Genomic DNA, 25,967 nt, shown 5'->3' with positions numbered 1-25,967 from the left:
ACGTCGGTTTTGGTTCCGGTTCCCCGTAAACAATTACACATTCGACAATCCGCAGATGCGATAGGGACCATTACATAGGCAGTGGGTGATCTTACATGGTAACCGAGTGTTTTGAAACTCGCGATGGGGGAGTTTGTCCCTCCTGGTTACCCCCCATGCCACTGGTTGAGAGCAGCTGCCCTCACAAGTCCACGTGATTGGCTGCAGCTAAACTTTTCATACGGGTTCAACGCACAATTGACAATATCATCGCGCACGCTAAAAAAATCGGTTAAAAATAATAATAATAAATATTTCTATTTATTTTTTATATTAATTTTAAGGTTAAGACTTACACAATCTTACATATACCAATTTGATTCGGTGTGTTGAAAATTTTAATACAATTCAATCGTTCAAATTGAGCGTGAAAATCTTACGCTCGGATTCTATATGGAAAGGTTAGAGCATGTGTCTTTTTCTTATCTATATTTTTTTAACCCTTTCGTTGTCTACACCCTTGATTTTTGTCTCCACCTGACACTTGGAAGTCGGTTTACGTTCTGGCACCTGGCAAGGAATTGAAGTACAGGTGTCTTATGTGTTTTTTCTTATTCACCCCTGCGTGTAGTAAGTGGTTCCTTTCATTCTTGAAGTTCATTCATGGAGGTGGAAGAAATGTCGTAAAAGTACAGGGCGTATAAGGAATTTCGCCGTCGTATAGTTAATTATACAGTCTTTAGGATGGTTTTGTTTGCTTGTCGATAAAACGCACCTGGTGCCCGCACGTTTGAACGAATTACAATAACTTCAAAGTTGTACCGGAATAGCTTTGAATAAATTGTCAAGTACACATTGTTCATGCATATGTATGAAGATTTTTTGGAATATTAAATTTTATTTTGGTTATAAAAATTGTGTTATATATTTACATATATATACCAGGACGGCCTTACAGGTAAATCCCAATGCGCCTTCCTGGCCAATTACAAATTATAATTACAAATACAAATACAAATGCAGCATTTTTATTACAAGTCGTTGAATTGCGAGACACTGAAAAACTCGCAAATTAACGAGACATCTATGAATTGTACATACATTTTATTGTACATCAATCAAACTTCAAATAGTGGTGACATAGTAGGTAGGAAGGATTTTTAGCCAATTTTTTTTCCGGGAACCGTTTCAACAATGAAATCAGAGAAAATTGGCAAACTCTGATAGGAACGATCAACCTGGAGTCACAAATCCAGGTCTGACCAATAGCATACTCTGAAAAATTCATTTTCATTCAGGGATTGAACCCGGCACCTTCTTGACGCTAAGCAGAAGCTTTACGACCGAACTATGCTGCTGGCTAATGTATATATGAAACGTTAAGTTATTTGAAAAATAATGGCAGATTTCATATCTATATGATATCAGATACCTTGGTTTGCTTCGTTTTCAATGGTTATAATTTTCGTTGGGCATTTTTTGATTTTTATATGCTTTTTATTATTACTAAATTATGTTCACAATACATCTTATATCTATTTTAATGGCTACTGATCTACTAATCATTTTCTATTTTAAAATTTTAAATTCATATTTTTAGTAATCATAGTATTATATTAATATAATGTTAATATGTACAGCTTAATAGGAAAAATATCTCAAAAACCTATTTACAATTCTTATAAATGCTCATAATACATCTAATACATAATATTAATTAAAGACTCTCTAAAATTGATGACCTAAAGCAGATTGTGTTTAGGCAATCTGTGTTTATACCTGAAGGGTAAAGACATTTTGCTATAGGGGTATAGACATAAATATGTGTGGTATAATAATGAAATGGCTGGTTCCTCACATAAGGCCATCATCCCAATTTGATTAAATTAATAATTAAAAAAAATCTTTTCAATCTTACAGGATATAATTTGATATATATATATATATATATATATATATATATATATATATATATATATATATATATATATATATATATATATGTTGCGGTGAAATATTAAATATATACATATGTTTGTAGACAGGGTGTTGTGTTAGAGAGGTCAGGAATCCCCAGCTGCGGGCACGCGTGCCATACCGGCTCCAACCACCTGCCCCATTTAATCGCACTCCTGTTGAATCACTGGCGTATCTCTAATGGGGTACCCAAACACCCTTACCCTTACTTGCACAGATAAAAAAATAAATATTTTATTAATATATTTTCACGCGAAGCGTATGCACATGTAACCATTTTCAAACACTACATTTGTATGTCTATTAAAACATGTATTAATTGTAATGAATTATGTACATATGTATGTATATTACAACCCAACATAATGTGTGACTAATTATTTTAAATTCGGACCGATACATTTTGATTGAATACAATATTTTCCAAGCGGCCGTTATGAATTTTCGACCATTTTAGTTATTTATTTTAATTTTAATTTTTGATTTAACTTTGAAACAGAATGAATGTAGACAGTAAAAATAATATAAAAAATAAATTTAAAACGTCAAAACGAAAAAAAATTAAAAACGCAAACACACTAAATCGAACGGAACGTCCGTGGTCTTGACTTCATGTGGTGAAAAAGTATGTCTCACGCTGTAAGGGTTTTTTTCTACAAAGTTTCTCCTACATTTCTTCAAATATGGAAATTACTGCTATCGACCAGTGTCAATACAAGAATTTTTGGCCTGGGCTCCATATCATATAATATCCGTGCTACACTTAATTTAAATGTACAAAATTATAAAAAAACAAAATTATGTAAAACTTATCACTAAAAGGTGGCGAGTTATGGATGCTTTTCCCATTAACAATAGACTATCCCATTAGTGCTCAAAGCAAGAGAGCTAAAAAGAGTGGTTTTTCTAATAAATTAGCAATAGTAAACCATTTTTTGTTTGAAAATAATCCACCACTATCAAAGACTACTAATCACACTTCAATACAGTAATGAACACACTCAAAAGTGCGGCACAGGACGCGCACATGGAATCCAGCGGTGAGAGGCGAATCTTGACACCGCAGTGGTTACTCATATCAAATTCGGATGTATTTATATTCAATCGTGGTTACACGTGCACACAGGGCCTGATTTAGATAAATTGTAGTCCTAGGCCCTATTTTACACGTGAGGCTCCCTAAACTCAAAACGAGACCAAAATAAAAATGAAAAATTGGTTCACACATACTTTTATTTTTAATGGAAAACAAACAAATTAATAATTCTATTATAGCTGCATTTTTGTTTTTATAGTAGTCTTAAACTGACTTAATTGTTTATTAATTTTACTAATAATCTAATAAATTTGTCAGACTTTAATTGTTTAATCGCCTATAACATTATCCTTTTTACACTATATCTTATATAATTTGCGATATAGGCTCTTTTTATCTCTCATATATATTTTAACTTCACTCATAGAATATACCTACATATATAATTCTAGTTTAATTAATGTGGCGGTTCAATAATTCGCCCTCCGCCCAGTTTCTCGCAAATTCGAGTCATAGCATCTCGCATTTGTTGAATGTTATAAAATGCTACCTACATTGTGTATTTCTCTTAATTTTGCTGTATAAATTTATTTGATGTGCATAGATCTCTCTATGTCCTCTCTCTCCAAGTCCTGTTATGTTTGAAAAATTATTAGTACTGCGGGATTTAGTTTTCCAACTTAGAATAATGAATGTATGAATGATTATATCGGCATGAATGAGTAGAATAAATGATGAGGTTGATAACATGTAGGGAATATTTTACTTAAGAACGTGTATTTTTTATGTTTCAAAGCCAATTACATAAGCAATAAGTATTGTGACGGTTCTTAACTTAAATTGGCTTATTACGACATTATTCTGACAAATTCATCGTGTCTGTATTGGTTTGTTTTTAATAAACATACATTTTTTAAAATTAAAAAATGTAACTTCTAATATGCACACAAAGTGGGATAACATAAAGCTTATATGTATGATATTAAAAGGTTATGAACATTGAAGTATAATGTATAGAATAGTCATTCCTAACAAAAGTATCGCTTAAAAGCGAGCCATCCAAGAGAGAGACGGAAAATCAGAAGAGAGACAAAAGAGTGAGGAAAAAAAATTCGTGGAAATGACCGTCCCTTATCGTCCCTTGACGTTCAGGGACGCACGGGCACATACAGATTTTCAGACTTTGTTGAACTAATACTACCACACAATTTCACTAGTAGAGCCTATTTCAAAGAGATCCTACTGCTACAGAGTTTAACAATCAACTGAGCAAAACAGCCGAAATCTCCGTTTGCACGGAGTTTTTGTAGCAAAATTTTTGGAAGCTAAGAGAGCTTCTACCCATTCTACTTCAATGGTTATGAATCAAATTTTCGATAAATAAAAATATAAAGGTTTTGAAAATCAAATGCAAATTTTGCCTCGGTTTAGTGATAGGACGAAGAATACAATAAAAATTAAACCTACATACATATAATACAAGCTTTGATATTGTCAATACAAAATAAACTATCCCCACATATCGTAACCCTTTTTTATAATAACTTACACCTTACAAGACGCAAGTGCACGACTTATTCTACAAAGAAAGGAAAAAATAAATCGAAACATGTTCAGAACACAATCGAGCATAGTGGCGATGACCGTTTAAAGGTGTACGCGACGAGAGGGTGCTATTTTGATTTGTAAAGGTGAGGTATTTTCTCCCCCACGGAAGGGCAGATGCGAGATAGAAGTGCCACCCTTGTGCACATACATACATGGCACCTATACACGTACCACTAACTAATGGTGATGTCGAATAACGGTCGTTTTTTCCCCGGTTCGAATCACGGGATCGAAGCCCTACACAATTAGGGATCACGGTGGGGTGAAAAATAAACCCCTCCTCCCCACACACTCACCCCCCATCCTCTCGCTCTCTTCTATAGAAAGCGTCTAATTGTTTACGATAGCAACAGTATTGTCTACGTCTCATTTCAATACATGTTATACTATGTATGGATGTATGTATGTTGTGTACAAAAATCCCAATACAGTCCTTGCTATGAGTATTTTTACTATTATGAATATTTTATTTTTATTTTTATTAGTTTTTATTGATCAATAAAGTTTGTTCACAATATGTTTTAGGTGTATTTTAATATTTAATGATCATCTATTTTACGTTTAGGGAATAATATTGTAGCGTGGATGTATAGAAAGGTTTCCAACATTTGAGTGAAAGACGCAGCAGTTGTAGAAGAGGTAGTTTATTGTTTTTGATCCGTCGGCTTGCCAGCTCCGAATGAAGCACGAACCCTAACAGAAATTATATTTCAAGTGACATATACAATCTACATATTACCCAAATATTTTAATAATTATATAGTTAGGAATAGAGACTTACATAATTATAAAACTAGAAATAGGAATAAATTAATTATAAGCAGAGTTAAGAAAGCAAGAACTGCAGGAGGTGTTTTCACAGAGGTGTTCAAATCTATAATTCCCTTGCTGAGAGCATTAGAAGTGCTAATAACATTGGTGCTTTATTGAAGGGTGTTAATGGATACCTTTGTGGAAGATGATGTAATTATATAAGTTAATAAATACAATGTTTGGCATTATAATTTTATGTTTAAGCTACTAATTACAGTTTTTTTTGTTAATTGTATTATTTTGTAATTATAATTTTAGTTTTTATTTTGTGATATATTCATTAGCAGTTTGCTATATAAATAAATAAATAAATAAGTGAAAATATATTTTCACTGACGTTTCAGTGAAAACATTATATGAAGGCCTCTCCAACACACTTCCAGTTGTATCTGTTTTGTGCAACTCTCTTTCATCTCACCCCGCACATTTTCCTAATTTCGTCTACCCATCTTCCCTGCGATCTTCTTTTTACCCATTTGCATTCTTTCGGGTACCATTCTAGCACTTCTTTTGTCCACCAAACTGTCTGCCCCAAGTCTAGTTATACCAATTAAAATACTAAATAACAAGTACACATACATATAATATATGTATTTAAATTCTAGTTCTAATTGTAGATCATTAGCGTCGATTTCGTCGTTTTAGTATGACATTTGAGAATGGAATGTGATAAATTACACTGTTTTATTTATGTATGTAATTAACGGTGGATATGTACTTACATTGAATAATTATATAGTTAGATGTCAGTTCAAAGTTTTCACCCAGAATAGTCCATAAACAACGGTTTATATCAAACTGAATTCACTTATGTGAATTACATACTGGAAAAAAAACGCTTTATATTATTTGCATTCTAGAATTTTCGAAATGGAATAGATCATAATCATACATATTTTTTACAAATGCTATTATTTAATATGAATGCATTATTTTTTTTATTATTGTAGTAGATACATACATATGTTGAAGACCAACATCAGTCACGTTACGAATCAATTAATTTATGAAATTTAGACAGGTGTTTAATTTTTTTTTAACTAGTTGAGAACCGCTATCGTGCACGTGCAATATCGGCGCGCGACAGGCACGTGCCGCGACATGCACGAACTAGCACGACGACGCGTGCCACACTTTTGTGCCAACCCTATATATAATATAATACAATATGTATAATGCGGCCGAATTTCCTATTGCATTACGAGCGGAAAAGATTTGGGGAAACATCTGCTCTGAAAATTATATGCGCGTTTGTAATTTATTTATTTATTCTACATACAAACACACATACTTTTATTTCATATGTGCAAAGATTGAAGATACCTGGTGTCACCTGGACAAATTAAAAAAAAGTCAATTATGAAATAAATTCTTTTATGCTTTTTATTGTTCATATATTATGATCTCAATACATCTTAGGTCTATTCTAACAGCTACTGATCTAGTGATCATTATTTATTTAATTTTAAGTTTGGACCATTGAGGCTTTACAGGAGTCCCTAATGCGTCACAATGATCGAAAAAATACAAATAAATATATATAGAGAATTATAATAATAGCAGATAAAGTAAAAATATCAAATAATAAAATACAAAGTGGGGAATGTCTTGCACCTATGTATGTACATATAGTCACCACCAATATATAAGAACCAGTCACAAATACAAAACATCCCTGCGAGGCCCAAATGGAAGATAGAAGAACAAAATTCCACTCACACATCGCATTGAAGTATATACATGAAAATAATGAAAATAATTATGAGCGCAGGCTACCAGACAAATAAGGTAAAATAATCTCATATAACCTATGCTTACTGAGGTGGAAAATATCACATTCAGGCAACGATTTCATTTAGAAGTCGGATAGCTCTTGGAATAGAAGCCATTCGATAAAGAACTGTGCTATCAGGAGGTACATACATACAACCACCAAATGATGATGTCTAGCACGCACATAATTATTAGGGACATAAAGTTCCAACTTTTCCCGCAACGACGGACATGATGTACTACCACTTAGAAGCTGGACGACAAAACGAATTAATGAGAAGTTTCTTCGAAGTTCAAGGAAATATACCCAAGCATGCCCATTATGAAGGGAGTGTGGTAGAGATATGGATAATACTCATACTATTTCCTATATAGGAAACGAAGAAATGCTTTTTGCACTTTGTTAATCATTAGAGAGTAATTTTTTTCATGCGGATTCTACACAATCGCATTATACTCTACGTAGCTTACAAGCGAGTTGAAAAGCAAGCGAGAAGACATGTTATTGTATTTTACACATTATTTTTCTTGTTAGTGTTTATAGTTGTATAGTATTTATGATTATATATTAAATAAGCTTTTAAAAAGCTCAAACAGCTATTAAAATGTCTAGACAGAATCAGCTTTGATTATAAAAACACATCAATCAAACATTCGTTTGAAGACCTTCCCGAAGTAAAGTATGCTATTAAAAAGATGACACTTTTCAAAAGGCACTTTATTCAAACCACGCCCTTGACAGACACGTGATCATTTTCTCCACCCACTTTCACCCCCACCTGTACAGCATCCCCGATAAGCGCCGCCTACGTACATCATCGCGCATGCTCAATCTATACACGGGCATTTTATAAAGCGTTACGACGTATACGTACGTAAATATACTACTTTTATTAAAATTTTTGATCCGATGTTTGAAAGGAGAGAGTGCATTCATTGTTTAGATGCCGCGATTAGGGTGCATACCCGTGCATTCGCGGCTATTATTTTTGGCACGCAATCACCGCTCGAACCCCTAACCGGCCACTGGAGCTTGAGGCACGCAACCTATGGCACGCGAACCATTCGTCGAACACCTGCAAAATTCAAAATTGAACGTTTTGCATACGGTTGGTTGTGATTGTGAAAAAAAAAACAGGCTTTGGGAACGCTTTTGATTGGATTTTTCTGTATGAAAAGAAAACCGTGAAAATTCGTTAATATAATCATATCTGGACGGTATATGATTATAATAACGATTCAATTTGGTATTTGGTATAATAACGATTAAATTTACGACGCCTACTTATTCAAGGTGCCAATAAACCAATGGCTATAAAATATTTCGCAGCTAGCGATGCTTCAACACACTAAATCGTACGGCACGCCATGCTTTGGTAGACTCCAGGTGTAATGGGCTGATGATTATTTCGACAAGTTTCTTCTACATATTCACAACATTTCAGGCTGTGAGTTTTGGCTTGGATAGCATAGATCAGGCGTACTAGCGTTTACGTTATTTACATATGCAAAACTATTAAAAAAAAAAACTCACAGCCTGTGTGTCTGCACCTTTAGAGAGATAAAAAAGTTGCTTGTCTCTACAAAAAGTTTTTTATCAACAAATATTTTTACATACTAATGACGTATGAAACGTTGCAAACAATTACATAAATACAATTAAATATGAATTATAATACTTTATTTTACTATAATTTGTACCGTTGACATGACAGGTTTTCTCCAATGTGTCTAATGATGCATTTATAATATATAATATATTATATACATAGTATTAATGAAACATGTCAGATTATCATGCGGGTAAGGTGAATAAAGTAAGGATGCAGGTGAATGTTGGCAAGCAGGTCACTTGAATCTTCACATTAGTGATCTTCAAAAATTGGCATGCTTCCATATTTACATCTTTTATATTATATTAATTTATTTTAATATTGGATATTGTACATAGATGAAACATCATCATTCACATCCATCCACCATCCACTGCTGGATGAAGCCCTCTTCATGCTTCTCATCTCAACTCTCATCCGTCCCAACCCACACTTTTTTTTCTGATTTCATCCACCCATCTTCCCTACAACCTTATTTACACCATTTTACGTTCTCTCGGGTACCATGACGAGCACTTTCATCGTCTATATAAAGAGTATGAAAAGTATTCTACAACGAAATACCCTACTATGCTAACGGATTCAAAATTTGAACTACTTTAAAATTGAGGAATTGAGAATCTAAGTTTTAATGGGTGTTTCAAGAGAAAGAAACATTTAGAACCAAAAGAGTTAAAACTCAAAAAAATTAACATAATTATACTTCTAAATATACAAATACTTTTATATACATACATATTATGTAACAGGTTAATTGTAAACAGGTTTTTGAGCTCTTTTCCCTATTGTGCTGTACATTAACATTAGAATAATATTATACTATGATTACTAACCAAATAAAATAAAATTGTAAAATAGAAAATGATCAGTAGATCAGTAGCTATTAAAATAGATATAATATGTATTGTGAACATAATTTCGTAATAATAAAAAGCATTTAAAAATCAAAATCAAAATGTAACAGGTTCAGAGATATTTATCCATATATAATTTTGTATTTAATTATGATTCAAATTAAAAATAAATCTCGGGTGAATAACGTCGAATAAATTAATAAAATTAAATTCGTAATAATAAATAAATTAACTTTTATATATTTTTTAACCAATCATATTTATTCATTTAAAGTTTGGACCATTTGAAAGTTTCGATCATAATTGAAACAACCGTCTGATCGCATTTACTACGATTTGGGTGGGTATGTGTTGCCAGTGAATTTATCAATTTGAAATTGTCATATTTAATACTGAAAATAAACAAATTTCAGACAACCTAAACCACAATACGCCATTTGCACCGATTTTTAATGTAATATTATGCAATGATGTGTATATGTACTTAATTCGCGATAAAATTGTTTACGGCAAATACCAGTATTTTTTTATATTTCTCCGGTATTTACCGATGGCAAAATTTTGTCTATTTACCGGTATTGCAATCCCTAGCCTTAAGTCCAATTTTCAGTTTCAAAAACAATATTTCTGTTTGACTTAATTCACAAATTGTTATCACTTATTTTAATTCGATATGTCCAGAATCTCGGCAAAGCAAAATAAAACTATTGCAGTGAAATATTTCTCGAAATAAAGAAAAGTGGACTAATGGCGCTTTCAAATATAGCGGCTCATATTTATCTAGTGTAACTATTGTTTTGTGTTTGTATTGGAAAGTAGCAGTTGCACATATGTATTTACATTATTCTGAATATACATATGTACATACGTTGAGAGTGAGTGGGCAGAGGAAAAAAAAAGGTTATTCGCTACTGGGTAGATAAATTGTTTATCAGTGCATAGTAGTGGTTAGTAGGCAGGTCTAGGGGTGTAGCCCAGTGGTGTTGCCGCTCGTGGATAGGGGTTGAGCTCAGTTCCTATTCAGACGCCCCTGAGGAAGGTGCTCGACATCCACCTACAATCACACACATATCGTACGTCAACTTTAATATATCATATTTACAACATTTATATATTGAATAAATAAAAAATATTTCTAAAAAAATAAAATCGTCATTTAAATAATTTGAAAATATCTATTTATTTACTGATACTCTAACGAATTTTGATCGACTTTGAAAAGATTAAGGATTTTTTTGAGCTAATTTAAAAATATGAAGTACTTATTTTTTAAAATTTCATCAATTTTAATATAAATATTTCACTACTATTTTTTTTTGTTTTTACATATATTAAAATTCAGATAATTTATTTATTTATTTTGAATTCAAATATCTATATGTACATATAAAAGGCTTATTTATTTCATCACGCTGACTATTCCTCGCCCACATTGATGTATTATTTAATATCTTTCCAACGCTACCATATTGGACAGTTCGTTGTTTGAGTTCGTGTTTTTTTAAAAGTCATCAGATTTCAGAAATTCAACTTTAACAAGTGCACAAATGTGTACAATAGACCACTAGTAGTACATGCATATATAATATAAATTTATATTTGCCACATTTGTACCACATTTGTATTTGTAAGTTAGGCCATGAGTGTCAATTTGGGGCAACCTCTTATGGAACTATGGTGAAAATGAAACGAATGAATTTCCTAATATTAAATTTGATCAACTTTTTCCTTTTCAAATTTGACAATCATCATCTAGCAGAATAAAACTTAAAATAAATTCAACTAAAATCTATGACTTATTTATGTGTATATTAAACAATCTGAATTGTTTTCATATTATTTAATTGGACTTTAAAACAATGTGACCTTGAATTTAATGCTGAACAATTAAGTTTTTAATTGAATTTAATAGAATGGTATTGCCTATATAAATGGTGCGAAAATTCGCACTATATAGTGGGGAGGAATTAAAGTTTGAAAAGCCGTGGTTATCGGTGAGTCAAAGGTATGAGCTCTCAGGTATGAATCACTTTTGCGTAATGTTTCGAAAGTTTGGTGCGTGTTGACAGGGTGTCTAGACGCATTCCCGATTGGGGCTATCGTGACTGGGGTGACTATGAGCTGTGCTTTGGGGAATTATTGCCCAATTTTTGTCTGATACTTGAGTTTTTCAAAATTTGCTTCGCTGTAATTAAAAATTAATTATCGACAGTTTGACGATGTGTGGTGCAGCACGCGACGCACAATTGTTCTTGCGTTGTACGCACAGCACGAGCAAAAGTCATACATAGGTATATTTGCTAAATTACCATATTATTAATTTTTGCATTTATTATTAGATAGAATTAGTAAAAAAAACAAGGTGTCTGACAAGGAAATGTATCAAAATTTAAATTACATATATACAGATAAAATAAAAAAATTGGGATGTGACCAACCCACGACTTTATCTATGTATTTGAGGAATATAAGAGGGTTACAAAACAACATTTGATAATTAAACATACATACACGCTCACACATACTGGCTATGAGAGCATTTTCGATACAAATTGAGCGCAAATGTAGAAAAACTTACACAAGGCAAAAGTTAAACTTCGGATTTTATTCAAATTATATTTATTACTTAAAATCACTATACATATTATACACATTAAATATCAAGAAAATTAAAATAATTTAAAATGTCAAAATAAAATAATGAAATATTGTTTTAAAAAATACATATAAATTTACATAGAATTAATTATATAATCGAGAGACATGTCTTAAATTGTAAATAATAAAGAAAACTGTCAATTTTTTGGGCATTTTTAATAATAATAATAATTATTATTATTAAAAATGTTTTTTTTTATGTTTTTACGATTTCACACCTGAATACTGTATGTACATACATATGTATGTATGTATTTACATACATATTTCAATTTAATAGAGATGTTTTTAAATTGATCCATGTTTTACAACAAACTTTTTCATTTTGTAAAATAATAAAATAAATAATAAATTTTCCATATATAGATTTTGAATACATTTTAGTATTATAAGCGCAATTAGTAAAAATACGGCTAGTATGAGAGAAAATACGTCAAAAAAATTAACACTGCGAATTTTTCTGGGGAAGGGGTTGAATGAATAAATATATTTTATTTGCAAATTGAATCAAATTCATCAATCGGCTGTGGGATTTTTTTTATCCACCATCCTTTTCTATTACAAAATACAAGAATTACATCGGTAATGGTTTTTCGAAAAACTATTAGTGTTTTTTACTTTATTTTGTTTCTTCCCTTGTTTTTTTGGTAAGGAGTCCCCGCCGTTCTCTTTTTTTACTTTATCTATGTACGTAGTAACAATAGATGAAGTTTTGTGATCGTGCGAAAATTTGAACTCGAGATTTTGATTTTTAATTTATACCCGGAAGGCTTTACAGGCGCTTTGCTGGCCAGAAACAATGTACATTTGATACAAGTATTAGTATTATACAAAGGAAATACATATCAATTAACATCTACAGAAACATTTATAGTCAAATTTGCGAGAAAATGGGTAAGGTTGCCAATTTGTTGGAACCGTTTAATGAAAATCAGATAAATTAGCAAATTCTGATAGGAAACGATCGACCCGGAATCACAAATCCAAGGTCTCGCCAGCAGAAACTAGTGGGATCAAAGCATATGCTAACCACTATTTAGTCTATTCTGCTGGTTTTGAGTGTACAACTCAATCATTATGTATGTACTTCATTATTTTAGATTAGATTGTTGTAAAATAGCTATGAGCTATTCTGGCATATAGCAATTTAACAGCAAAAGGAATTGCGAACTATAACAGCTACCATTTCATAGATAAATCCTTATTTAAAACAATGCAAAATTAATTTTAGATACATTCTTAATATAATAAGATATTATAAAAAACACGTCATAATACATTATTGTATTATTTTCAAAGTGCCGTATAAAAGATCGCTGTCGAAATAAATTAGCAAGCGCTCTGTTTAGTGACTAAGGGACACGTCAACGCCTACACGTACGTACTATAAATAATCAAATGCGATTTTCAGCGATTGTAAAACGCGCCACGGCTTATATTTTCCGCCATAAAAATACGTAATTACATCAACGACAATATGGCGTTTATAAAAATACCGTATTTGACATGTAAATCGAAATAAAACCACAGTAAATTAACACCCTAAAATTACCTTCATAAGTGCGGTCAAATTAATTCGTACGACACGCTCGATAGCACTCCTCATTATTTTGGTAATATGACTATATATTATACATATGTACTAGTAGGGCAAAAACTACCCTCTACGTATACAAATTTATATATGAAATATATCTATATATTATATTAACCCCATTTTTGTGAGTGTGAGTCCCATTTCGCCCCGCCGTTTAGGGGCTTCGACAATTCAATCAGGGGATTTGGAATGGGGATTCGTTTTGTCGTCGCCAATTTGGGGATTCTCCGGTATTTTGTGTAGTTGGATTAGAGGTACGCTTCCCGTATGTGAGTGTGTGATATATTTATATTTTTCGATTTTTTCTTAGCTCATTAAATGGAGGGTCAAAATGCGAAAGAGCCATAATTTCGTTTGAGAGTGCGATGGGTTTTGAAATGGATATTTTATAACGAAATAAGTGAAAATGTGACTTATTTCGAGAGTCACTTTGTTGGCGATGCTTTTTCGAAATATCTTGGTAAATTAACTTGTCTAAAAATTTAAAAACATTGATGGAATTGCGTAAAGCCCGCATGCCAATAATTTAAACACGTCAACCTTGACTGATACCTTGTTTTTATGCAAGAAAATTGCTTTAAAGATTTCGACTGTAAATGTTAACGTGAAGAGTTAAGTTGAATTTGTCAATATTGAATTTATTTAAACATTATACGTATGTATAATATTTAAATGTAAATGTATCATTCTTCGGAAAGAAATTATGATAATCGGGCTATCATTTTCAATTTTAAATTTCCCTTATTTCCCATTGGATTATTCAAAATTCACGTACATATTTATAAAATATATGAATAATTAGAAATATTTTGATATTTATTCTTTGTGTGTACATAATAAAAATCATTGATTGCTAATATTCGCCGAATTTTTGCGACGTACGTACATTCTAGAAGGTACATTCTTTGATTGTTCAAATTTGTTCATCAAATAATCAGTTTGAAATTATTTAGCATTAATTTAACTAAGTCAAATGTTACAAAATGTTTTACATGATTTTCTGCAATTCTTAATGTATGTTCGTACATATGTACATACATACAAATATATATCTAAACTTGAACTTGAAAAGGGGCAGAACTAATAATTATCGAATTTCGTACAAAAAAATACGAAGTAAACCCTTTTTGAAAATAATTAGATTAAATTAATAATAACAATAAATAAATAATAATTATAATCATAATAGGAAGAATAATTAATTCATTCATCAATTCTATTCATTAATCAACTATCAATTAAATTCTCAGACATATTAGTTATTCATAAATCTAAATATTAATTCATTTATAACTACGTTATGTTTTCGAATAATCAGAAGACCGATTCTCCGAGACTTTACTATCCATTTCTATTAATTCGGAAGTTGCCATATTTCGATAGTTTAGTTTGATATATTATAATTAAGAGTATGAATAACTTAACAACGTAAATAAAATTGAAATATATTAAATTAATTAAGTTCTTTTGTCTACTTTTATTTTGTTCACAGTACCATAACAACGCACACAACAATCGAGTACAATGTAATAACCACACACACTAGCAACGATCAAATCTTACGGGGGAAGGATTCTCCCGTCATACAGAATATACACAGCCTCACAAAAAGAAATAAAAATGGAAGGACTAATATCCCCACACCATTCGGTCCGTCATTTTCTCCCGGGTAATCAGTTTTATCTGAACGGACGACAAGGAGCCTTTTCGATGGCTTCTGCTCTATCCCCTTACGGCTTCAGCAGGTACCATCCTCAACACCACCCAGCCCTTGTGCCACCCTTAGCCGTCTATCCAGAACCATTGTCACCCCTGGACCTTTCCGTGAAAGCCTCGGCACCCATAACACCCCCTTGCACCCCATCGCCCCCTAGAAAATTACTCAAGAGAAGTGAAGATAACAACAACGACGTCTACTCTTCAAACGGCGAAGAATTCGACGAGGCAAAACAAGAACAGACCTTTGAAAAGGTGTCCACTCCCGTTCCTCTCGATGAGGATGTGCTGTTGAAAACTCCCGAGGATGGAAGGCCAGGGAGAGAGTCTCCGGAAATTGACGTTGTGGATCACGAAGATAGACCTAAGAAGACTTTTCCTAAGGGTGGTTCTAGTGTTAAAAAGAACAAAGCCGTTCGAAGGTTGGTCTTCGATGAGGATAAGAGTTCTCCCGTTTCCGGTACCATCATCAGAGAGTTGGCCGATGATGAAACGCTGGTTGTCAGAAAGGTCAGTTTTTGCTTTGTTAATTCATTTTATTTTTATTATTTATTGATTGATGTACCTTAGTTAATCACTCTACTGTTATTTTCTGCAATCCAAATCAGTTTTCACTAAGATACATATGTACATACAAAGAATATCAGCCTTTTCCCAAGTTATCACTAATTTAAACAGTAAACTTTTCTTACGTTAAAACTGACTCCAGATTAATTGATACCACTCATTAATGAACGGATATGTACACAGGAATATTTTTAACTCTAGAGTGCGTGCTGATTCAACGGCTTTTTTCTTAATATTTTCGTACAGCGAGTAGGTAATATTTGACAATTTGCGCGTTGATATACATTCAAATGAACTAAATATACGATTTGAAACGTTAGTTGCTACAATCACGCGCTATTTTACCATAAAATTCAGCAGTTAAAAGTGAAATTTTGGCGTTCAAGTGCAACACACAGTTAGTTCTAATTTTAAAGTTCAAGAGATTGTTATTTATAATTAAGGTACATAGACAATCAAAAATTTCAGATATAAAATATAAGGAAATAAAGTTTATAAAATATATAAAATACATAAAATATATGAAGTATATAAAATATAAAAAATACATTTTTGATTATTGAATTACACCATTTTTTTAATAAAAATATTATGTAAAATTGATAAATAATTTATTTTACTATTTTTAGCGTGTTTTAGTGTATATTCCACACCTAAATTTATTAATTTCATTCCAAAGGAAAAAAATCGCGCATTGTATAAAATGTTTCTCTAATTCTGTCTTTACACTTTAAATCCATCTCCTTTAATAGTATCTCTATATAAAGCATGTAAAGAAGAAATCAGCGGATATATAATAACAGCGTAAATATATGGTGTGTAAAACTGTGCAAAATTTAAAAAAAAATTAAGTGTTTCTCTATTTTTTTTCGAATCTTCTTATTGTACCTACATTTAACTAAACATATATTTTTAAAAATTGCATGGTAAGATTTGCTAAAATTATACGGAAATTTTAACAAACTGTATGCTCAGATTACGATTCTGATTTACCCAGAAAGTTGATCAACATGAACTTTAAAATTATTTCACTAATGGATGATAGTAATAACGGCGATTTTACTATTCATATTCCAAGTTATAAGAATTGTTTTTTAGGTTTTTGAGCTCTTTTTCCTATTATGCTGGACATCAACATTAGAATAATATAATAATATAACAAAATTAAATTAAAATTGTAAAATAGAAAATGATCAGTAGATCAGTAGCTATTAAATTCGATATAAGATGTATTGTGAACATAATTTAATAATAATAAAAAGCATTTAAAATCAAAAAAAAAAAACCAAGTACTTTTGGAAATTAAATTAATGATTACATTTATAACTTTTTGCCAAGAATGTTCAGCCTTTCGTTAATTCCACTAACTATATGTACATCATCAGAACCGAAGTTGTTCGAAAACATAAATTCGCAAGTCATCGAAACGCTCGTCTTGTCTCGTGTCATATTTTAAGTGCACGTATGGCATCTACATACATACGCCTACGGGAGGGTTCCAAATTGCGAATTTGGTTATATAATTGTTGTAAAAATTTCAGGGCGACATTGACCCGGCTTTCAACGTGGTCGAAATAACCGAAGAGGCCAAGGCGACCCTGGCCAGCATCGAGAACAGGTTGGGTTCGTACATTTGCAGACTTTGCAGACAACTGTACGAGGACGCTTTCACTCTGGCCCAGCACAGATGCTCCCGAATCGTGCACATCGAGTACAGGTGTCCCGAGTGCGACAAGGTGAGACGATTGATTGCTAAAAGGGCTACCTACCCTTTTCCTAGATAAGAATATGTACTAAGAATATGTGTGTATGCGTGTACGAATGCGTCACCGTGCGTGCGGGCTATCTCAAGACAGGTGATTGTTGCGGGCACGTGTTCTATTCCGAATGCAAATGTATGTACATATGTATACGTATGTTATAACTTATAAGGGTTGTTAGATTAGGTTCGTTCGATGATTGTTTGGTTTTCGGTCGGGGGAAGCACTTGAAGATTGATTGGCAAGTGTCGTCTGGGTTGATTTGTAAGTGTTGCACTATTTTGTTTTCAATCGGAATTCTGTCGATGTTTGGTTTTTGTTGATTATTATTTTGTGTTTTGAGGGCTTATCTTTTTGTTGTTGTTGATGTTTTGAGCCCCTAGCATATAGTAATACATATGTAGAATTGCTTCACACAAGATTTGATGTGAACTATGAAATTATTTATCCTAATTATGAGAGGATTTTTGATGGTAGTTTTTTTTATCGTGATATCCCCCTCTCATTAATTCTTGAATGTTTAGTACTGATTTCAAAAGCGAATCTTTATTGCTTTTTTCGAAGGTTGCAGATTAAACGAATTCGGAAGTTGTATAGCATTACTTTAACATTAAAATTTAATAATTGTTGTTTTTCTAGAAGGTAATTTCATGATTCAATTATTTATTTTTATACGGCTGGCTTTAAGCATACCTTTTGTATAGGTACATATATTGTACTACAAATAGTGATCGTTTACGACTAATGCAATAACTATCTCACATTTTTACAAAGATATTATATAATATGTACATACACATATAATAAAAATTAAATAATCTGTTGATTCATTGATTAAGTTTTTATTCAGTTTAGAATACTTTGGAAAGGTGAAAAGACCGATGGATTCAAGGGCTTTGATAATATGTACATACAATAGAACAGAAATATCAAAGAAGATAATCAAAAACAAACCGAATAGATAATATTAAAAATTCAAAGTAGACCTAAATAAAATAAACAAGAGATAAACTTAAAAAAAGGAAGAACTACAAAAACCCATTTATTTAAAAAAAAAAAATGTTAAACTTACTAGAAGTTACTAATTCATTGGATAGACTATTCCAAAATTTTACCATTCTATTTGAAAAATGGATTCTCTAATTACATAGTATGACCTGTCAGATAGTTTTTTTCTTATTTTCTTCGACTGAAGCGACGCGACGCGACTTATAGCGTGTCATAAAAGTAGCTTCGTTGATTGATTGTAGTCGTTGTAAGAGAGGGCTAAAATTTAGATAGGTGTACTCAATTATATTCTCACACATTCATATACGTTCGTATATCTATGTATGTATATGTATGTTTAAGTTTGGATCAAATCCACCCCTGCTTTCGGGGAGGGGAGGGGGGGGGGGTATTGCCTGCAGGTGGGGTGGGGTTTGCGACCCCTGTAGCAGATGTCGGGGATGCTGAGGGCACCAATTTTTGGTCAACCTTTCACAAATGATGTCGCCATAGTGATTTCTGGTTAAGCCGCTTCGCCCTCGCCTCGTTGTATGCGGGGGTAAGGTTTTGGGGTGCGATTCACCCACTTAGCGACGTTTAACCCTTACCGTGGCCATTGGGAAGTATAGTGCGTCATATGATGATTACCATGATGCAGTGCGATTTTTCTGCATCGTCGAAATATACTGTGAAAATAATATTATTTATTATATAGCGTCAACCCTTTCGCGCATCTGACGGCACGCGGTCTATTGTGTTTGTACGTATGGTCGGGGGGGTTGATTTTGGTTGACAATGGAAATGTTTTTCATTGTTGCCAGGGCAATGTGCGAATGGTTCGGGATGTTCATTTTAAATCGCAACCGTCGTTTCGATTCATACTTTCGGTTAAAGCGTCATTTTATTGTATAATGTGTGCTAAAAACAACTTTGTGTTTGTTCCTGTATTTGATTCTGAACATTTTGGATGTAATGAAATCATAGTTAGACCGTTATTTTGGAATTGTTTTTTAACCTATGTAATTTGTATGTAATCACATCTTGTTGATTTAATTAATACTTATTGAATTATGAGTAAAAAATATCATAAGCAATCTGCAACATTGCACGATCGATGAAAAAAAAATTTTTTTCACCTTTCGAGTCTGTGCATTTTAATGTAATAATTTAATACTAGTAAATTATATAAAATAATAAACTGTTATATTATTTACTAGTATTAAATAGCATTTTTATATTAAATAGTATTTTTTGGGAATTTTTTTTTTACTTCAAACGCAAAGATATGAGCCGTTATACATTTTGAAAGTTGCAGAAGTCCAATTTTCAGATCCAAAATACTATTTCTGTTTGACTTAATTCACAAATTGTTACTAATTCTTTTAATTCGATATATCCAGAATCTCGGAAAAGCAGAATAAATATATTACAGGCCGATAGAATTTTTAAATATTGTTAAACGCAAAACATTATATTTAATGTTTTGCGAAATATTTCTTGAAATGAAGGAAAGTGAACTTGCCACTCTCAAATATTTATAACGGCTCATATGTAGAAGATTTTAGTTTATTTTCATTTGATTATATTTCCTTAAAACAGAATAAATAATAAAAATAAAACTTCGATTAAATTATTGGTATAATTATTTATATTACAAATTAAATTGAAAATCATTTTCCAAAATATATTTTTTAATAACTATTTATCTTCTTTATTATTAATCTTGTTATATTTATTTATTAATCTTGGATTTTAATAAAAAAAACTAAGCAGTTTTTTATAGACCTCGTACACCTGGAAAATAGACGAAAACATAAATATATTATTTAACTTGTAAAAATTAAATTTAATTAATCAATTGATTTAATTCATTCAAATTTTAGTTGTTAGTAACAAGTGCAAGAATGTAAGGAGAGGTGGACTTTTTGGGGACAAATTTTGACTTATTTTCTTAATTCCAGGTTTTCAATTGCCCGGCAAATCTGGCATCCCATAGACGCTGGCACAAGCCGAGAGCACCGGCTTCGCTCAAGTCCACAAGGAAGCAACCGCCAACACCCGTCATCCAACAAGACGGCGAAAGGTCCTCAAATGAGGCCACCGATCTTCAGGAAGGGACGAGTCGGTTCACTTGCGGAATTTGCGGAAAGGTGTTCAGACGGCAGGCCTATCTCAGGAAGCACTACTCAGCGCACCAGGTCTTCGAGAAGAAGCAGGTGCAGGGAAGCGACGTGGCCGAATTCAACGAGAAAGCCGAGGACCTGTTGAAGTACACGAGGAGCCTGGATGACTTTGGAGACGATGTCAAGCTGATGGAGGACGTCTTTCACGACAGGTACTTCGACAAGAGACCCAGCGAGCAGCACGAGTTTTCGGCTTTCAGTCTGGTCAACGCCAACTATCCTAGAAACAGGTCTTTGGAAACGCTCGACGAGATGAGAGACACGAATTTCAACAGCTTTTGGAGCAAAACTTCCGGCAGAAGAACGTTCAACACCAACTACTTCGCGGACTGCGAGAACGCTTCCGACAGGTCGTATAGAAACCACGACAGTTTGCCACCGAACGATAAGCCAGTTCATTTCAACAGAAAGGAGGCTTCTTCTGTGTCTTCGGATACTGAAGACTCTCAGACTTTGGACATAACTGGGTCTGAAGATGAATCGAAGAAGAAGGAAGTCGATAGAGCTGGTGATTCTACCAACTGACAGTTGCTGATCCTGAGACCGGTGCCTCGGTTTCCTCATTCTGTCGAAGGGCTGACGGGATGGCAGTTTAGCGATAGGACTGGTGTTGGACTTCCTACTTATCAGGGGAACGGATTTAATCCGTTCCTTCCGTACGGGGCTAGGAATGGTACTGATTTGGCGCGTGAGTCTCGCAATATGTACTTTCAGTAAATTTCTTTGCTGTTTGTTGATCATGTGAAGTCTGACTGATTCGAGTTTCATTTAAATTAATTATCATCTAAATGATTCACAGTTCAAGAAGATTTTGACTTTTAAAAAAGAGTCACTTCATTTTGTACGCATTGAATCAGTCAGACTTCACAGAGGTGTTTAAAATAATTAAAAACTATATACGTAGAAAAGATATCTGTGATGTGTGCTTACGAAAACGAAACTATTTAAATTATATTTATATGAAATTGTATCAAATTACATTTATTTAATACAGTGATACACAACCTTTCCCGCGGAAGATTCAATTTTTTCATATTATTACATTCAGTCTTAAATTATCAACCGATTGGACAGCCAAAATATGCATAAGTATGCGCGCTTAAATTGTTGTTTATTTAAAAACAAATTAAAAACTTAATATCTTAAATTTGCAAGCGATTTTTTTTTATAAAAAAAACTTTTTAAATAAAATAAATAGTTATATTTGTCAAAACTATTTTCACATGTTACTCTGAAGAGACGTAAAAATTCTGCAAATCGTCTTCATAATATTCGACCTTAATTGGTAAAGTATTTAACACATTAGATTCCTGAACCATAATAATTCTGATTAAACACTTATTTTCTCTTGGCTGGCAAGTTTAGAAATTCCAAAATTTTTACCAAAAATTGTCAATAACAAATGAGCCAAATTGTGTGCGGGTTGTGCATCACTGATTTAATATATGTATTATATGTAAAGTATGAGGTAAGTCCATTTTTGAAAATATTTATTAGCTATTAAGTATTGATGTTGCCATAAAATTTAACAGGCGATCTAGTCTTTTAAATCTAGTCGATTTCTCAAAATGGACTTCATAAAATTTTATCAAAATTATCGTAGTCGTATCAAATGTATGTAAATGTAAAAATATATTTATTGTAGTATAATAAGGTAGAGATTAAAAATGTGGTCGTTTTTTTCCAAGGGCAAGTGTGGAAAATTGCGACAATTTTTTTGATTATTTGTATTGAAATTTAATTATTTATTGTACTGTACATAAATATATAAATATATATATATATATATATATATATATATATATATATATATATATATATATATATATATATATATATATATATATATATATATATATATATATATATTAACAGCAAAAAATTAAATCATATTTATTTATGACCAGCATTACAAAGTGATGTATAAATATTTATTTAACATAATTTTTGTACGCCATCTAGTCATTGCGAATTGAACGAAGTTATGAAAATTTTATGATTCATTATACTGAAAAAAATCTTAATTATATCTGTTTTTTATCGTCTTAAATGTATACATATTTTTAATATTTAATGCGCAATATTGAATATTATTTTATTTATATCGAATATTAATTTTAGATATTTTTACAATTGTATTATATTATATTTAATTAATTATTATGACCTTATGCACTATTTCATTTTTTTATAATAATTAATTTGCACAATGAGTCATCTAGTCATATATTATTATTAATCAATATGCAAATGATAAATAAAAAAATACTTTTTATTTATTAAGCATTAAAAAACCGAGTGAAACTCTAGTCAGTGTGGTTTTTCCTTGAAAAGGTGTTCTTTGTAAATATTAAACACCTGTGTATTTTAAATTAAACTTAAATTGTATATTGTGTGTATGTAGTTTTAAATTGAAGATGAGTAAATTCTAGTCACGAATGCCAAAACATTGTATTATAATATGTTATGTTAAAAATAATCATTGTAAAAATTTTTATCGTATTTTTAGGGTTACATTGCGAATGCCAAAAAAATAATGGATATGTATAAATTTTAATTATTATTATTATAAGGTGTTATAACCGATGATTAAAAAATCATGAAATTAAATAAATATGAAATAATTGATAAATGCATTTTTACTACTTTGATATTTCAGAGCTGCGCAACCTTTTTTTATCCACGACACACTTGAGTACATTTCAAAATTTTGTGTCACATCGCAAGCAAAACAAAAGTGATATATTAATATTCCAGAAACAAAATATTCGCCTTATTCAATAATCATGAACGAAAAACATGCGTCGCTGGTGAAATTTTTTTTGTTATTGAATGAATTATTCATTTTATGTAATTTTTTAGACCTTTGGGAGATTTGCTTGGCACAGAATTAACGTATCCCCTAACGCACATGTATGGTTTATTTTGCCACCAGAATTCGGCATCTACTCTGAACTTTCCATAAAGCATACTCGGGAACAAGCCTTCCAGGGGAAACACTAATTTTTCGATGCAGTAATTTCCCTAAAAAATAGACAAAGGTTAATATATTCTATGTCTATATTCAATATATAAAATGAATTTCTTTAATGTGTTTGTCCTATGTATACATATATATTATATACAAATGCATAGTCGCCAAAATTTGTTAGATTAACTGTTGTAGGTGAGTTTTGAAACAAAAACACCCGGGCAATTCTGGGCAAGTCGATGTAAAAATGCCCAGCAATGCTGAGCATGTGTGTTTGTTTGTATTTTTGAAAATTTAGGTAGTCGATTTAAGTATTGGAAAATTGATTTTCGAACTTTTTGAAGGTTTTATTGATTCATATTACATTTTGGAACGAGTCTACTTTTAGAGTGTAAAAATCTGGACACAGTAATCTATCCGACTTCTGACTTTTATGGTTCAAACTATTTGACGAAAAACCCTACACACACATTCTATACAGTCCTGGGACAGTTAGATGTAGAAGTAGAAGTATAGCCTTTTTTTAACCTTGAAAGTCTGAAGTCAGTATTTTTTGGCTTGGAACTAGGGCAGAATAGAGTACTAAAAATGTATCATGTGCTTATGTATATGAAAAAAAATTGTATTAAATATTATTTGTCAGTATTTACCTTTGGTATGGGACATAGCTCACCATCATAACCACTAGCTTTCAAGAAAATAATCCAAGGTTCTTCAACGCTCGTCTTCAGCATCTTGCAAGTATCCACCTGATAGAAATTAAAAGCGTTCGGTTTCCATCCACCATCCCCCCATTTGGCAGCTGTCATATTGAACTAAATTTAAAATAAAAAGAAGAATAAATGTACCCTCGGTCAATTGGATTTCAAATTTGAGTTTTAAGTTCTACTTACAGAACTATTTTCCCCCATTTCTTCAGGCATGTTTAAGCATGCTGTAAAGCCGGCATGGGTCCTGTTGATTTTGTTCATCTGGGCTGGCAGCTTTGCAGGATATAGTTCTGGATTTTCACACTCTTCAACTCTCTCTATCGTTATGTCGGCAGGACCCTGGTAAAATGAAAATCACCACATTTCAAACTGTTGATGTTATCAGGGAGATGCCAACACTTACAGCCGAACTTACGAGATTATCTTGAGCCATGAAAACGTCGAAAGTCATGCACAAAACAATGAAAAATTGGACCAAAGTCATGTTCATATCTTTCGACATATTAAATACAGCTAGCGAGAGTTGAGCTAGCCATATAATTGCTATTCGTAGTATATATACACCGACTATTTTTGCATTTTTTTATTCAGCACATTGTTATAGAAACAATTAATAACCGTTTTTAGTTATAAATGATAGGATCAATTACAAATAATGTTTTCCATGGTAGAACTGATTTTAGCAATTATTTATATGAAACATTAAACCCGACATTGAGAAATTTATTTATAGTTTTGGATCTTTGTGGAATTACAGGAAGAACCTAATACATCACAATGGTGTACATAAGAAAAAAGCAAAAGTAGAAAAATATTATAAAAAAACACAAAGGAAAAATAAAACAAAAATTAACATAAGGAAATAAAGTTCGAATGTGACCAACGCATGACTTAATCTATGTATTTGAGGAAAATATGAAGTATAAAAAACAAAATTCTATAGTGAAACATGTATGTACATACACGTTCACACATACTGGCTATGAGAACATTTTTTAGATACAATTTTGAACGCTAATGTAGGGAAAATCCGGTTGTCATATTTTTTTCAAAATTATATTATTATTTTATATCACAATACATATTATATATTATAAACATAACATAATATAACATAACATAATAACACTGTACATAAGAAAGGAAAAAAAAACGAAATTTCCAA

At 31.8% G+C, this 25,967-nt stretch overlaps 2 protein-coding genes across 2 annotated transcripts; one reads left to right on the top strand and one right to left on the bottom strand.

Annotated features, from left to right (window-relative positions):
- The first annotated feature begins 15,618 nt into the window (after positions 1-15,618).
- Positions 15,619-21,646, top strand: LOC143921663 (uncharacterized). The gene is made up of 3 exons (XM_077445017.1): positions 15,619-16,134; positions 17,733-17,927; positions 20,900-21,646. Exons 1-3 carry the CDS (start codon positions 15,619-15,621, stop codon positions 21,644-21,646), a joined length of 1,458 nt encoding a protein of 485 aa, XP_077301143.1.
- Positions 21,647-23,962: 2,316 nt separating this feature from the next.
- Positions 23,963-25,289, bottom strand: LOC143921662 (uncharacterized). Its single transcript, XM_077445016.1, has 4 exons — positions 25,218-25,289; positions 24,986-25,141; positions 24,743-24,907; positions 23,963-24,145 (listed from the first exon to the last, which is right to left on the bottom strand). Exons 1-4 carry the CDS (start codon positions 25,284-25,286, stop codon positions 23,963-23,965), a joined length of 573 nt encoding a protein of 190 aa, XP_077301142.1. The 5' UTR covers positions 25,287-25,289.
- Positions 25,290-25,967: the final 678 nt, after the last annotated feature.

The sequence above is a fragment of the Arctopsyche grandis genome, chromosome 13, assembly GCF_051622035.1.
Source record: "Arctopsyche grandis isolate Sample6627 chromosome 13, ASM5162203v2, whole genome shotgun sequence".
NCBI classification, from domain to species: Eukaryota; Metazoa; Arthropoda; class Insecta; order Trichoptera; family Hydropsychidae; genus Arctopsyche; species Arctopsyche grandis.
Note: the sequence above shows the minus strand (reverse complement) of the source record. Positions and strands in the feature narration are given on the sequence as shown.